Genomic DNA, 14,200 nt, shown 5'->3' with positions numbered 1-14,200 from the left:
CCATGTAGTCCAACACTGCCCCCAACATTGATTAGCAATTTTCTGCTTATGCACAGTGTACACCGAAAGCTGTCAATCAGCGATGTTTGTGAGATTTTACACTGCTCAATATTCAGGGTAGATTTGCAGCAGATAGAACAGTTTTTAATCAAAACTGCACCAATCAGCAAAGTACATCACTGGAATCAGGGTCTCTGCCCCTACTTCATGCGGCTATCAGATGGGGAGGAAAAAAACTAGAGACAGATTCCCTGGATGTCTGAGGAATTGTCTGCTACGCTGAATACACTTCTGAACACAAATCTTTAAGATCTGCCGCTTGCAGCTCACTTTGTAATTGCCTTTTGGAACAGTTCTCAAAAACTACCTTTTGCATATCAAGTTTAATAAAGTCTTGTTTGATGATTATGGGTTTATGAAGGATCGGTCCTGTTATTCTGATCGGCTTCTTTGATGAGAAGTTCCAGACTGGATAAAGTAGGAATGATTGTTTCTAGACATTTCAAAGGCAGCTCTTACGGTGAAACATGAAAGGTTGATACATAAAATGAAAACTATGGAAAAAGGTGAACATACTGTGTGTGTAGATGGTTTAATAATTGGGTTGGTGATGGGGGCCCTAGGGTGATTATCAATGGAAAAAACTTTGGTTAATAGTTAACAGTTGGTTACCTTATGAGTCAGTTTTTAATATGTTTATTAAAAGGATTCTCCAAGAATATGATAAAATGGTCCCCGTCATGTAATTCAAATAGCAGCCCGTCACATGTCAAGATGGGTTGCAGTTAGAAAAATACAGCTCCTAAGACCTGTGTCTTAAGTGACAGAAGAGCTGTATCATAAGCATACAAACTGGTGAGCTGCTGGAGCAGGGCTGTGACATCAGACAAAATAAATCTTCTTCTGGCTGAGCACCAAGGATTTTTTTTCTCCATCCTCAGTCCTCTGTGTGCAGTCTGCCCAGGTGAAGTTATATTTCTTCTCATGTCACAGCCCTTATCCTTGGCTTACCAAGTGACACTTATTAACCTTGCTTGGGTTATTCGAGTAGAATGTCAGTAGACTTCTTTACCATTGCCATTGTGAAGATGTAACTATCTAAGAAATACATTACATTCATGTTGGATTAGATGGTTTTAAAGGGAATCTGTCACCTACTTTTGGCGGGCGATGAAAACGAGGTCGGTCCGGTCTGATGGGCGGTGTTCCCGATGTGTGCCACCTCCCCATCCTTAGCCGCCGTCCGCAGTTTTTTGAGGAATAGGAGTAGGTGTCCGCCATGTTTTGTGCGCACGCTAAGCATTCTTGGCTAGCACACGCGCAGTATGCTTTGCCCAACTGCGGGCAAAGCCGTAAAGCCTGACTGCGCATGCGCCGGTTAACTAAGTCCCAGAACACAGCAAAATACTTCCAGGGCTTAGTTAACCGGCGCATACGCAGTCAGGCTTTTCGGCTTTGCCCGCAGTTGGGCAAAGCATACTGCGCGTGCGCTAGCCAAGAATGGTTAGCGCACGTGCAAAAAATGGTGGACACCTACTCCTATTCCTCAAAAAACTGCGGATGGTGGCCAAGGATGGGGAGGCGGCACACATCGGGAACACCGCCCATTGGACGGGACCAACCTCGTTTTCATCGCCCGCCAAAAGTAGGTGACAGATTCCCTTTAATAGATGGAATAGCCACATTATCCTACAAGAAGAAGTAATCTAAGATTCAGTTGTAGAAATGTCTACATTTAGGCTTAGTAAGGTATCATTTTCCCTTGGGTCTTCTGTTTGGTGAGGTAAATCATTGTTTATTTTGTCAAAGAACTGATTAGCAGTATTTTTTTCTACTATGGGACTCATAGGTGTGACTTGCTTCCTATACTCAAACTGAGGATCTATCTCCACTTCTGTGTCAACTTCAGTTACGTCAAGATGACTATCGAGTAGATTTTTGTTGCAAACCAATTCCGGAATCTCGGTTTCCTTCACAGCTATCTCATTATCTTCAGTCTTCACACTAGTCTCTATTATCAATGGCTCTGTATTTTGTTCTTCAGGGCTGGAGGGTACAAGGCACTGTCGGTTTGAAATCTACAAGAACATTCATAAAACTATGTTAGTGATATGTTCCTATTGTTCAAAAGGCAATCAAATCTTGTCTCCAATCTGCTAAAACTAAAGTTTTTACGCCATGGACTGGTTCTTTGTAACAATGTGGCCTTTGGAGCAAAAAGAAAAATTATACCCCCCGTTTAGATATTAATGCTTAATTCGATGTACAGACCAATCATCAGTTTGCATAGGAGGAAAATAAATGGATGTGAGTTATCACGTAGTGTTAGGCGCTCCACATGTCTGGGGAGCATCTGCTAAGAAGCCACTTCTTAACCGTCGCAGTGGATTTGTGCTGTATCATTGGAGATTAAAGGCAGAAGTCTTGCTTATTGTTAATTCCCAAATGATTTTTAGTAAACTGCATAGACATTAAAAATAAGCAACATATTACCATTTAATTTCTGAAGCGGCTTTTTAGCAATCACTTCTCAAATGCTCTGTACACGAGTGCCAATCGCTTACACGGGTCCCTTGGTGAAATGAGTGTTGACACTTAAGGGAAACTGTAAAATATCCTTCCCTAGTAAACACCATTATTTAGCACGAGATTTCTATCTACAGTGCCTTGAAAAAGTATTCATACCCTGTGAACGTTTCCACATTTTTCACATTACACCCACAAACGTAAATCTGTTTTAACTACAATTTTATGTGATATACCAACACAAAGTAGAAAATATTTGTGAAGTCAAAAGATACATGGTTATCTAATTATTTTAAAAATATAAACCTGAAAATTGTGATGTGCATTTGTATTTAGTCCCCTGTAGTCTGATACCCCAAAAACAAAATATTGAGTGACCAATTGCCTCAAGAAGTCACATAATTCATAAACTGTGTAATTTATTCCCAGGATAACTACAGCTATTCTGTGAAGGCCTCAGAGATTTGTTTGAGAACCATAGGGATAAAGTAGCATCATGAAAACCAAGGAACACACTAGACAGCTCAGGGATAAAGTTGTGTACAAGAGTCACACTTACTTGCTGCTTTGTGTTGGTATATGACAAATATATATATACCGTTGTGGCCAAAAGTATTGACACCCCTGCAATTCTGTCAGATAATACTCAGTTTCTTCCTGAAAATGATTGCAAACACAAATTCTTTGGTATTATTATCTTCATGTAATTTGTCTTAAATGAAAAAAACACAAAAGAGAATGAGGCAAAAAGCAAAACATTTATAATTTCACACAAAACTCCAAAAATGGGCCAGACAAAAGTATTGGCACCCTCAGCCTAATATTTGGTTGCACAACCTTTAGCCAAAATAACTGCGACCAACCGCTTCCGGTAACCATCAATGAGTTTCTTACAATGCTCTGCTGGAAATTTTAGACCATTCTTCTTTGGCAAACTGCTCCAGGTCCCTGATATTTGAAGGGTGCCTTCTCCAAACAGCCATTTTTAGATCTCTCCACAGGTGTTCTATGGGATTAAGGTCTGGACTCATTGCTGGCCACCTTAGAAGTCTCCAGTGCTTTCTCTCAAACCATTTTCTAGTGCTTTTTGAAGTGTGTTTTGGGTCATTGTCCTGCTGGAAGACCCATGCTTTCTCACACTGGGCCCTACATTATGCTGCAAAATTTGTTGGTAGTCTTCAGACTTCATAATGCCATGCACATGGTCAAGCAGTCCAGTGCCAGAGGCAGCAAGGCAAAACCCCAAAACATCAGGGAACCTCCGCCATGTTTGACTGTAGGGACCGTGTTTTTTTCTTTGAATGCCTCTTTTTTCTCCTGTAAACTCTATGTTGATGCCTTTGCCCAAAAAGCTCTACTTTTGTCTCATCTGATCAGAGAACATTCTTCTAAAACGTTTTAGGCTTTTTCAGGTAAGTTTTGGCAAACTCCAGCCTGGCTTTTTTATGTCTCGGGGTAAGAAGTGGGGTCTTCCTGGGTCTCCTACCATACAGTCCCTTTTCATTCAGACGCCGACGGATAGTACGGGTTGACACTATTGTACCCTCGGACTGCAGGGCAGCTTTAACTTGTTTGGATGTTAGTCGAGGTTCTTTATCCAACATCCGCACAATCTTCCGTTGAAATCTCTTGTCAATTTTTCTTTTCCGTCCACATCTAGGGAGGTTAGCCACAGTGCCATGGGCTTTAAACTTCTTGATGACACTGCGCATGGTAGACACAGGCATATTCAGGTGTTTGGAGATGGACTTGTAGCCTTGAGATTGCTCATGCTTCCTCACAATTTGGTTTCTCAAGTCCTCAGACAGTTCTTTGGTCTTCTTTCTTTTCAATGTGGTACACACAAGGACACAGGACAGAGGTTGAGTCAACTTTAATCCATGTCAACTGGCTGCAAGTGTGATTTAGTTATTGCCAACACCTGTTAGGTGCCACAGGTAAGTTACAGGTGCTGTTAATTACACAAATTAGAGAAGCATCACATTATTTTTCGAACAGTGCCAATACTTTTGTCCACCATCTTTACTATGTTTGGTGTGGAATTATATCCAATTTGGCTTTAGGACAATTCTTTTTGTGTTTTTTCATTTAAGACAAATTAAATGAAGATAATAGTAACAAAGAATTTGTGTTTGAAATCATTTTCAGGAAAAAAAATGAGTATTATCTGACAGAATTGCAGGGGTGTCAATACTTTTGGCCACAACTGTATATATATATATATATATATATATATATATATAGTATTTAGTATATATAGTAAAAATTTATGGGTGTAACATGAAATTTTTTTTCAAGGCGATGTATGGGTGGCTAGGTATAGAAGTATTATTGAAGTAGATGTGCCTACTCAGTGGTCAAAGGGTGGTGAAAGGAGTTCACAAAGGGCACAATTTTGGTATTCACACAGTTTGCTGCTTCAGCGTTATTTGATCGGTTAGTCAGATGTGTTTATTAATGAAGTACAATAATAAGCATTTCATAATCTTTTATACTTTTATTAACAAATACAAGTTCATGCAAAGTCTCAATATTTACAGCGTGACCCTTATTTTTCAGAAATTCTGCAATTGTTCCTGACAACAGCTTCCTGTCCAAATGCGAACTGATGACAACTTATTCAAGTCTAATTGGTGCTTGGACTTTATCACAATTTTTTTGTTTTTGTTTGTCCTCCTGCTTTTTAGGATTGATCACATATCCTCAATGGGATTAAGATTTGGGGAGTTTCCTGGTCATTGAGTCAAAATGTCAATATTTTGTTCATCAAGCCACTTCGTTATTATCACTTTTGACTTGGCAAATAGTGTTCCATTATGCTGGAAAAAGCATTGTTCCTCATTGTAATAGTAATGTAAAATATGACGTAAGATCCCCCGGATTATGACATGGCAGAATCTCCTATTCACATATTGAGCTCTGCTATGTTAGTGTAAGGGCTTGACTGACCCCCCTTCCTTTCCTTAGCCAGTCACAGCTGCAGCTTTGCATTCTCTCACTGGCAGCCACTCACCCCCCTGTCCCTCCCCCTCAGCTCACACACACAATCAGTGTAGCCTGAATTACTAGTGACTGGCTTCTTGCCTCACGGCAGAGGGTCCCTTTTCCCCTTCCACCATGTGCAGCTACTCTCATAGACAATGCTGAGAATTTAATCATTTGGTCCTAAAAAGCTGCCAGATTACAACAGAAATATGAAAATTACACATTGGGACATGCTCCAATCAGGCTCCACTACAGTGGTTCTTGCTCATTTCTAGCACCCACGGAACCAGAGAAATGGATTTCTCCTGAACAGAGCAGAATAAACAGCTAGCGTTTGATGTCATTACAAAGCTAATTTCAATATAAGATGAATGATGGTTCTGCTGATATTCTGCTAGGTTCTCAAGCCCAGATATGATGGTTATAAGTGTTCAGAACCCAAATCTGTACTTCGAATCATAGAATCATAGAATCATAGAATCATAGAATCGTAGAGTTGGAAGGGACCTCCTGGGCCATCTGGTCCAACCCCCTGCTCAAAGCAGGATTCGCTAAATCATCCCAGTTAGATGTCTGTCCAGCCTCTGTTTGAAGACTTCCATTGAAGGAGAACTCACCACTTCTCGTGGCAGCCTGTTCCACTCATTGATCACTCTAACTGTCAAAAAGTTTTTTCTAATATCTAATCTGTGTCTCCTCCCATTCAGCTTCATCCCATTGCTTCTAGTCTTTCCTTGTGCAAATGAGAATAAAGTTGATCCTTCTACAATGTGACAGCCCTTTAGATATTTGTAGACAGCTATTAAGTCTCCTCTCAGTCTTCTCTTTTGCAAACTAAACATTCCCAAATCCTGCAACCTTTCCTCATAAGACAGGGTTTGCAGACCGGTCACCATTCTGGTCGCTCTTTTCTGAACTTGCTCCAGTTTGTTGATGTCTTTTTTAAAATGTGGTGCCCAAAATTGGACACAATATTCCAGATGAGGTCTGACCAAAGAGGAGTAGAGGGAAATAATTACTTCACGTGATCTAGACTGTATGCTTCTGTTAATACATCCTAGAATTGCATTTGCCTTTTTTGCTGCTGCATCACACTGTTGACTCATATTCAGTCTGTGATCTATTAGTATACCCAAGTCTTTTTCACATGTGCTGTCACTTAGCCCTATTCCTCCCATTCTATATATGCTTTTTTCATTTTTATTGCCCAGATGTAGTACTTTGCATTTCTCCCTGTTAAAAACCATTCTGTTAGTTGCTGCCCACTTCTCCAGTTTATTTAAATCTTTTTGAATCCTCTCTCTCTCTTCTCTAGTATTAGCTATCCCTCCTAGCTTTGTGTCATCAGCAAATTTAATCAGTTTACCCTCAATTCCTTCATCTAAATCGTTGATAAAGATGTTGAACAATACAGGGCCCAGGACAGAGCCCTGTGGTACCCCACTTGAGACATTCTTCCAACTGGATGTGCAGCCATTTACGACCACTCTTTGGGTCCGATCACTAAGCCAGTTATGAATCCACCTAACAGTTGCCTTGTCCATTCCATACTTAGTCATTTTTTCAATAAGGATTGTATGAGAGACTTTGTCAAATGCTTTGCTGAAGTCAAGATATACTATATCTACAGCATTTCCTTGATCCACCCAATCAGTAATACCGTCATAGAAGGAAATTAAATTAGTCTGACATGACTTATTAGTTACAAACCCATGCTGACTCTGTTTAATCACTTCATTCTTATCCAGGTATTGACATACATGTTGTTTAATAATTTGTTCAAAGATCTTTCCTGGTATAGAAGTCAGACTCACCGGCCTATAGTTGCCTGGGTCCACCTTCTTCCCCTTTTTGAAGATAGGAACAACATTTGCTCTTCTCCAGTCTTCTGGCACATCTCCTGTTCTCCAAGAATTTTCAAAGATTATGGAGAGGGGTTCAAAAATTTCTTCTGCTATCTCCTTCAGTACTCTGGGGTGTAATTCATCTGGACCTGGAGACTTGAATTCATTTAGGTTAGCTAAGTGTTTCCTCACTATCTTTCTGTTTATAGATATCCTGGATTCTTCTATTCCCTTAATAGGACAGTGAATAACAGTTGATGTTACATTTCCTTTCTGAGAGAAAACAGATGCAAGATAGGAATTTAAAAGTTCAGCCTTCTCAACATCCTGTCTTACCATTTCATCATTTTCATCCTGTAAAAATCCTATAGCATCTTTGACTTTTCTTTTACTTTTGACATATCCCCAAAATCCTTTATTATTGCTTTTGACATCTCTTGCAAGCCTCAATTCATTTTCAGCTTTAGCTAATCTGATTTGTGCCCTGCAGGTTCTGCAGACAGCATTATATTCTTCTTTAGATATGCCTCCCTCTTTCCATTTTATAAACATTTTTTTCTTCCTTTTTAGCATGTGCTTAAGTTCTGTGTTCATCCATCCTGGTTTCCTTAAATGCTTCCTATTCTTCCCTCTTTTCGGAATTGTTAACAACTGTGCTTTGAGAATTTCATTTTTCAAGATTTCCCATCCTTCCTGGACATTTTTGTCTTTAAGGATATCCAGCCATTGGATCCCTCCAATTCTCTTTCTGAATCCCTTAAAATCTGCCTTTCTGAAATCTAACCTTGACGTCTGAGTCTTCACAGGTCTTCCGCCTCTAGTTATCCAAAATTCTAAAATAGCATGGTCGCTACCTCCTAGGGTCCCAGCCACTTTTACCTCCTCAACCATTTCCTCCCTGTTTATAAGGATTAGATCCAAGGTAGCAGTTCCCCTTGTTTTCTCCTTTACCTTTTGGAAGATAAAGTTGTCAGCAAGAGAGGATAAGAATTTCCTTGACCTGTTAGTTTTGCCTGAGAGAGATTCCCAACAAATGTCTGGATAGTTGAAATCTCCCATGACAACTATGTCATATTTTTTGGAGAACTTGGCCATTTGATGCATAAAGAGTTCATCCATATCTTCAGCTTGCACAGGCGGCCTGTAGTAAATGCCTACAATGGTGTCCTTTCCATTGTTCTGTCCTTGTATTCTTACCCAAACAGTTTCCACAGAACTCCCAGTCTCTGAAGCTTCAATCTCTGTGCAGATATACACATTTCTAACATACAATGCGACACCCCCTCCTCGTTTATCAAGTCTGTTTCTTGCAAATAAGTTGTATCCTTCTAGTCTTGTATTCCAATCATGTGTATTGTCCCACCAAGTTTCAGTGATTCCAATGACATCATATTTCTTTTCCTGTGTTAGTAGTTCCAATTCTCCTTGTTTGTTGCCCATGTTTTGTGCATTAGTATAGAAACATTTTAGTTTGTGATTGGTTTCTCTTTCTCCAATATTTTTATTAATTAGATTCTTTCGTCTTTGTTCTTCCTTTCCACTTTGACAAAGGGGGAGGACCGTCACCAGACAGCCCCTTTGGTGATGTCACAAGCCCAGACTAATAAGTCTGCAGCTGAGCCCCCCTCTAGGTAGTTGCTGCTTGGGAGCTCTGTGCCACAAGATCTCATCCATAAACTATGATGTCTGGCTCCACCCCCAGCATGGTTCTGCCTGAAATGATCTAAGCTATATGTAAGTTTTAATTTCTGCTTTTTAAACCCCTTTTATTTTTAGTTGCTTGGACATACTATTATTTTCTCATTTTATAAAGCCTTTCTATCATCTGTAAACACTGTCCATCTTTTGTGAGTAAACTATAAAATTTATTAGTTCTGTCTCATTGCTCTGTGACGAATATACACGTGCCTGAAGTAATTACACTACTAATTTGGGGTTTGCTACTGAACCTCTTAATTAAAGTATTGATTAAGAGAATCGTTAGCTGGTGGCAGCGAAGTGTGGTCCCGGTTGGGTGGGTGAAGCTGGCAGTGACGGAAGGGGTTTTATAAGCTTTTGTGTGGCTGTTGCCAAAGTATTTATAATTCTCTCACTGCAGCGCGCCTAACAGCCAGTCCACAGTGAGCAACCCGTCCGGCGACCAATTATCCCAGGTGTAGTTCCCTGACTGACCTGAAGGTAAGAGGGGCGCTGGAGAGCTGCGAGTTCCAAAGTGGAACTGAAAAGTGGGATATCCATAAATCCCGACAGCTTGTAACATATTGTGGCAGTGGTGGGATAACTAAAATAAACCCCCCTGCGGTAAATTGTTAGGGCAAGACTAGCTTGCTATTTTTTATTACATGGTGTCAGCGGTGGGATAACTAAGATAAGCCCCCCAGGGCCTGTGATAGCCATGTGTGGCCAAATGTCACATCCCCTGATCCAGGACATATTGGTGGTACCAAGTGGGATTGTGACGTGACATATAGTTGGCAGCGGTGGGATCGTGACACTCATCAAATTGCTCCTGTATTGTTAAAATAAATTGCTATTGGAGAATGATTAAGCAACATTCTTTATTCATGACAGTGTTTTTGGCAAAATTCTCTTAGATGAAAACCAACCCTACACATGCATGGCCTCAAGATGCTTTACTGTTGGCATGACACAGGACTCATGGTAGCACACACCTTTTCTTATCTGGACAATCATTCTTCCAAATGTCCTAAACATTTTGAAGGAGGCTTCATCAGAGAAAATAACTTTGCAGAAAGTAAAGGCATTGGACTGCAAAGGACTGGGTAACATTTATTTTCTGTGATGAAGCCCCCTTTAGCCTGCTGGGACACCTGGAAGAATGATTGTCCAAGGAAGAAAAGGTAAGCACTTGAATAAGTCCTGCGTTATGCCAACAGTAAAGCACCCTGAGACCATACATATGTGGGTTTTTTTGTCATCCAAAGGAGTGGGGTCTCTTACAATTTTGCCTAAGAACACTGCCATGTATAAAGAATAGTATCTATAAAGGAGCAACTTTTCCTAATGATCCAGGTGCAATTTGATGAACAATACTTTATCCATGATGAAGCCCCATGTTACAAGGCAAAAGTTATAACTGAATGACTCGGGGAACAAAAAAATTGAAGTTTTGGGGCAGTAGTTAGGAAACTCCCCATAATGCAATCCCATTGAGAAACTGTGGTCAGTCCTCAAAAAGCAGGTGGACAAACAAAAAGACCGAAATTGTAATAAGCTCCAAGCACTAATTAGACAAGAATGGGTGGTCTTCACTCAGGACTTGGCCCAGAGAATATTCAGCATGACAGGACAAATTACAGGAATCTTGTAAAGTAAGGAACAACACTAGATATTGAGACTTTGCAAAAACTTACTGTTTTTATCAATAAAAGTATAAGAACTTATGAAATTGTATCCAGTAACCATATAAACATCTGACTAAAATATCTAAAAACAGTGAAGCACCACTCATTGGTTTAAATGTTTAATGTAGCTATAAAAGAATTTAGACATAAGCAGTAACCTGCAGTAACAATCGGGAGTGTCAGAACCTTTTCCCATGCACATTACACTTCGTGAAGCTGCCTAGTTCATCATACACACCTTAGTTTTTAAAATCATATTTTTAAAAATGGATTGTTAGTGGAATACATACATTTTTATTATCACTGGTAACAAATGTTGTTGCACTACTGTTGCTGGGATCTGGAAGGTCTTGGCGTATGCATTGATTTGTTTTGTACCTGAAATATAACAACAATACAATGACATTACTTAGAACTTTTCCAAGAACATTTTAACTCAAAGTACAATGTAATATTTTAATGGATTTGATTATTAAACCAAAGTTATATGGAAGACAAGTCAGTATCATGCATCAATATAATGTGGCAGTTCTGAGGATATTTGAAAGATCCAATGCACAATATTAGGAAACAAACTATAAACCATAATGAACATTTGGAAAAGTGGAAAGTTATTGGCATTATTGGGTCAGTTTTTCCTCTAAGCTTATCAATCTGGCAATTAAAATATAACAACATCCTAATTGGGCCAATGCTTAAAAATCATCGTTCTTGGTAACACTTCATCCTGTGTAAACAGGACCTGTACTAGCAATAACAGTGACAGCCAATGTGCACAGAAATATTTATTACTGTTTTTCTATGTGAATTAGAAGTGCAGTTGCCCTGTCTAAACGGGCTGCCAATTAGCCAACATGTCACCACTCAGCAGCTGTCACGGTGCATTTAAGCTCTTCAAAACCTGGCCTTAGGGTGAATTTATGTAAGGAAGTGGACAAGAGAGAAGAATACAGTTGAAGTTGATGCCAAGCTGAGTAATTGCAAGCAAACACCGCCATCTGCTGGTCAAGGGCGAAAGTGACAGTAAAGAAAGAATTACAGTAGTAGGAACCTATTAGTGGGAACCTATGTTCCCAGAGGAAGAGTTTAAAGAAAACACCAGGTCAGGTGACACCTGGGTCGCAGTTACTAATTATAAAAGGCCTAGCCAGGCTGAGAAGAGGAAGTTGGCGCCAGAACCTGTATCAGGACAGGTCATGTGGCTGTTAGGTGAGCTTACAGCTACAATCGCCACAGATGGGTCCAAGAGCGGCCAGATGTCGGAGAAGGCATGAGTAGTGAGGAAGACTCATAACCCGAGTAGAAGTCTGTGCCCTGCGCTAGCAGAGGTCTGTGATCAGCCCCATTAGAAGTCTATGACGAGTTCCAGTGAAACTCCGTAACCAGCACCAGTAGAAAGCCATGCACAATGGCAGTAGAAGCCCATGACCGCACCCGAACCATGTTCAGGAGATGATCTGGCTGTAGCAGGGGACCGTTAATGTGGGTTGTTACTTCCAGTGCAGACGTATAGTTCAGGATGCGGGCAGGGCCGGCGCTAGTGACAGGCAGACCAGGCAGCTGCCTAGGGCATCCGCTCACCCAGGGGCCCCCAGCTAGCGGCACATCACGCAGTTGCTATGGGGCCCGTGAGGCAGGGGGGCCTGCCTGCCGCCGGCGCTGACTCCCCCCGCCACCACATTGAACTCTACCGGCGTCATAGATGCAGGTAGAGTTCAAAGCAATGATGGAGGAGAGAGTGTCAGCTGACATTGCCTGTCCCATCATTTCCCTCTGACATGGCGGGTGCGCAATGACATCATATCATCACGCACCCACTGTGTGCCGGGCAGACTGCAGTGCAGCCTCTGAAACAAGAGCGTGAGCAGCGAGGGGCATGAGGAGGGGTGAGGATTGTATTTTTTAAATATATTCCTGAGTACTGGACTGTGGCGCTATTTGTGGGGGGAGGCTGTGTTATATACTATGGGGGGTGAGTAGGCTGTGTTATATACTATGGGGGTGAGGAAGCTGTGTTATATACTATGGGGGTTGAGGAGGCTGTGTTATATACTATGGTGGGGTGAGGAGGCTGTGTTATATACTATGGGGGTGAGGAGGCTGTGTTATATACTATGGGGGGTGAGGAGGCTGTGTTATATACTATGGGGGAGGAGGCTGTGTTATTTACTATGGGGGAGGAGGCTGTGTTATATACTATTGGGGGAGGAGGCTGTGTTATATACTATGGGGATGCTGTGTTTATACTATGGGGGGAACGCTGTTATATACTATGGGGAGTGAGGAGGCTATGTCATATACTATGGGGAGGAGGCTGTGTTATATACTATGGGGGAGGAGGCTGTGTTATATACTATGGGGGGAGGAGGCTGTGTTATATACTATGGGGGAGGAGGCTGTGTTATATACTATGGGGGGAGGAGGCTGTGTTATATACTATGGGGGGAGGAGGCTGTGTTATATATTATGGGGAGGAGGCTGTGTTATATACCATGGGGGAAAGAGGCTGTGTTATATACTATGGGAGAGGCTGTGTTTATACTATGGGGGAGGAGGCTGTGTTATATACTATGCGGGGAGGAGGCTGTGGTATATACTATGGGGAGGAGGCTGTGTTATATACTATGGGGGGGTGGAGGCTGTGTTATATACTATGGGGGAGGAGGCTGTGTTATATACTATGGAAGGGGGAGGAGGCTGTGTTATATATTATGGGGGGAGGACGCTGTGTTTTATACTATAGGGGGTACATTATATTATATGGGGAGGTTGTGTTATATATTATGGGGGTACATTACATTTTATGGGGGAGGCTGTGTTATATACTATGGGGGTACATTATATTCTATGGGGTAGGCTGTGTTATATACTATGGGGGGTACATTACATTCTATAGGGAGGTGGGCGGTATTATATTCTATGGGGGTCTACATTATATTTTATGGGGTGCTACATTATATTTGGGGGGCTGTATTATATTCTATGGGGGGCTACAATATATTCTATAGGGAGGTGGGCTGTATTATATTCTATGGGGGCTGTATTATATTCTATAGGGAGGTGGGCTATATTATATTCTATGGGGGCTGTATTGTATTCTATGAGGGAGGATTGCATCATACACTTTGATGGGGCTACATTATATTCTATGGGGAGGTGGGCTGTATTATATTCTATGGGGAGGTGGGTTGTATTATATTCTATGGGGGGCTGTATTATACACTGTGGGGTGGCTGCATTATGCTCTATGGGGTGGCTGCATTATACTATATGTGGGCTGCATTATACTGTATCAAGGACTATGGGTAATACATTATACTATATGAAGAACTATGGGGTGCATTATACTATGGGAAGTGAATTGTACTACATGGATGACTATGGCAGTGCATTATACTATATGGAGCACTACGAGGAGTGTATTATACTATATGGTGGCCTGAGTAATGTATTATACTAAATGGAGGACTGAGTGTATTT

The 14,200-nt window shown here is 41.1% G+C and overlaps 1 protein-coding gene across 1 annotated transcript in view; it reads right to left on the bottom strand.

Annotated features, from left to right (window-relative positions):
- Positions 1-1,680: 1,680 nt before the first annotated feature.
- IL12RB1 (interleukin 12 receptor subunit beta 1) overlaps positions 1,681-14,200 on the bottom strand; it is a 241,423-nt gene continuing 228,903 nt past the window's right edge. The window contains exons 14-15 of the mRNA XM_073545077.1: positions 11,011-11,098; positions 1,681-2,078 (exon numbers count right to left, since the gene is read on the bottom strand). Of these exons, the coding sequence (XP_073401178.1) occupies positions 1,707-2,078; positions 11,011-11,098 (460 nt within the window). The 3' untranslated portion in view covers positions 1,681-1,706. The remainder of the gene's footprint in view (positions 2,079-11,010; positions 11,099-14,200) is intronic.

This window comes from Dendrobates tinctorius, unplaced genomic scaffold (genome assembly GCF_039654945.1).
Source record: "Dendrobates tinctorius isolate UK_male_01 unplaced genomic scaffold, ASM3965494v1 ptg000011l, whole genome shotgun sequence".
NCBI lineage: Eukaryota > Metazoa > Chordata > Amphibia > Anura > Dendrobatidae > Dendrobates > Dendrobates tinctorius.
The sequence above is the reverse complement of the archived record's forward strand: the minus strand, read 5'-3'. Positions and strand labels throughout refer to the sequence as shown.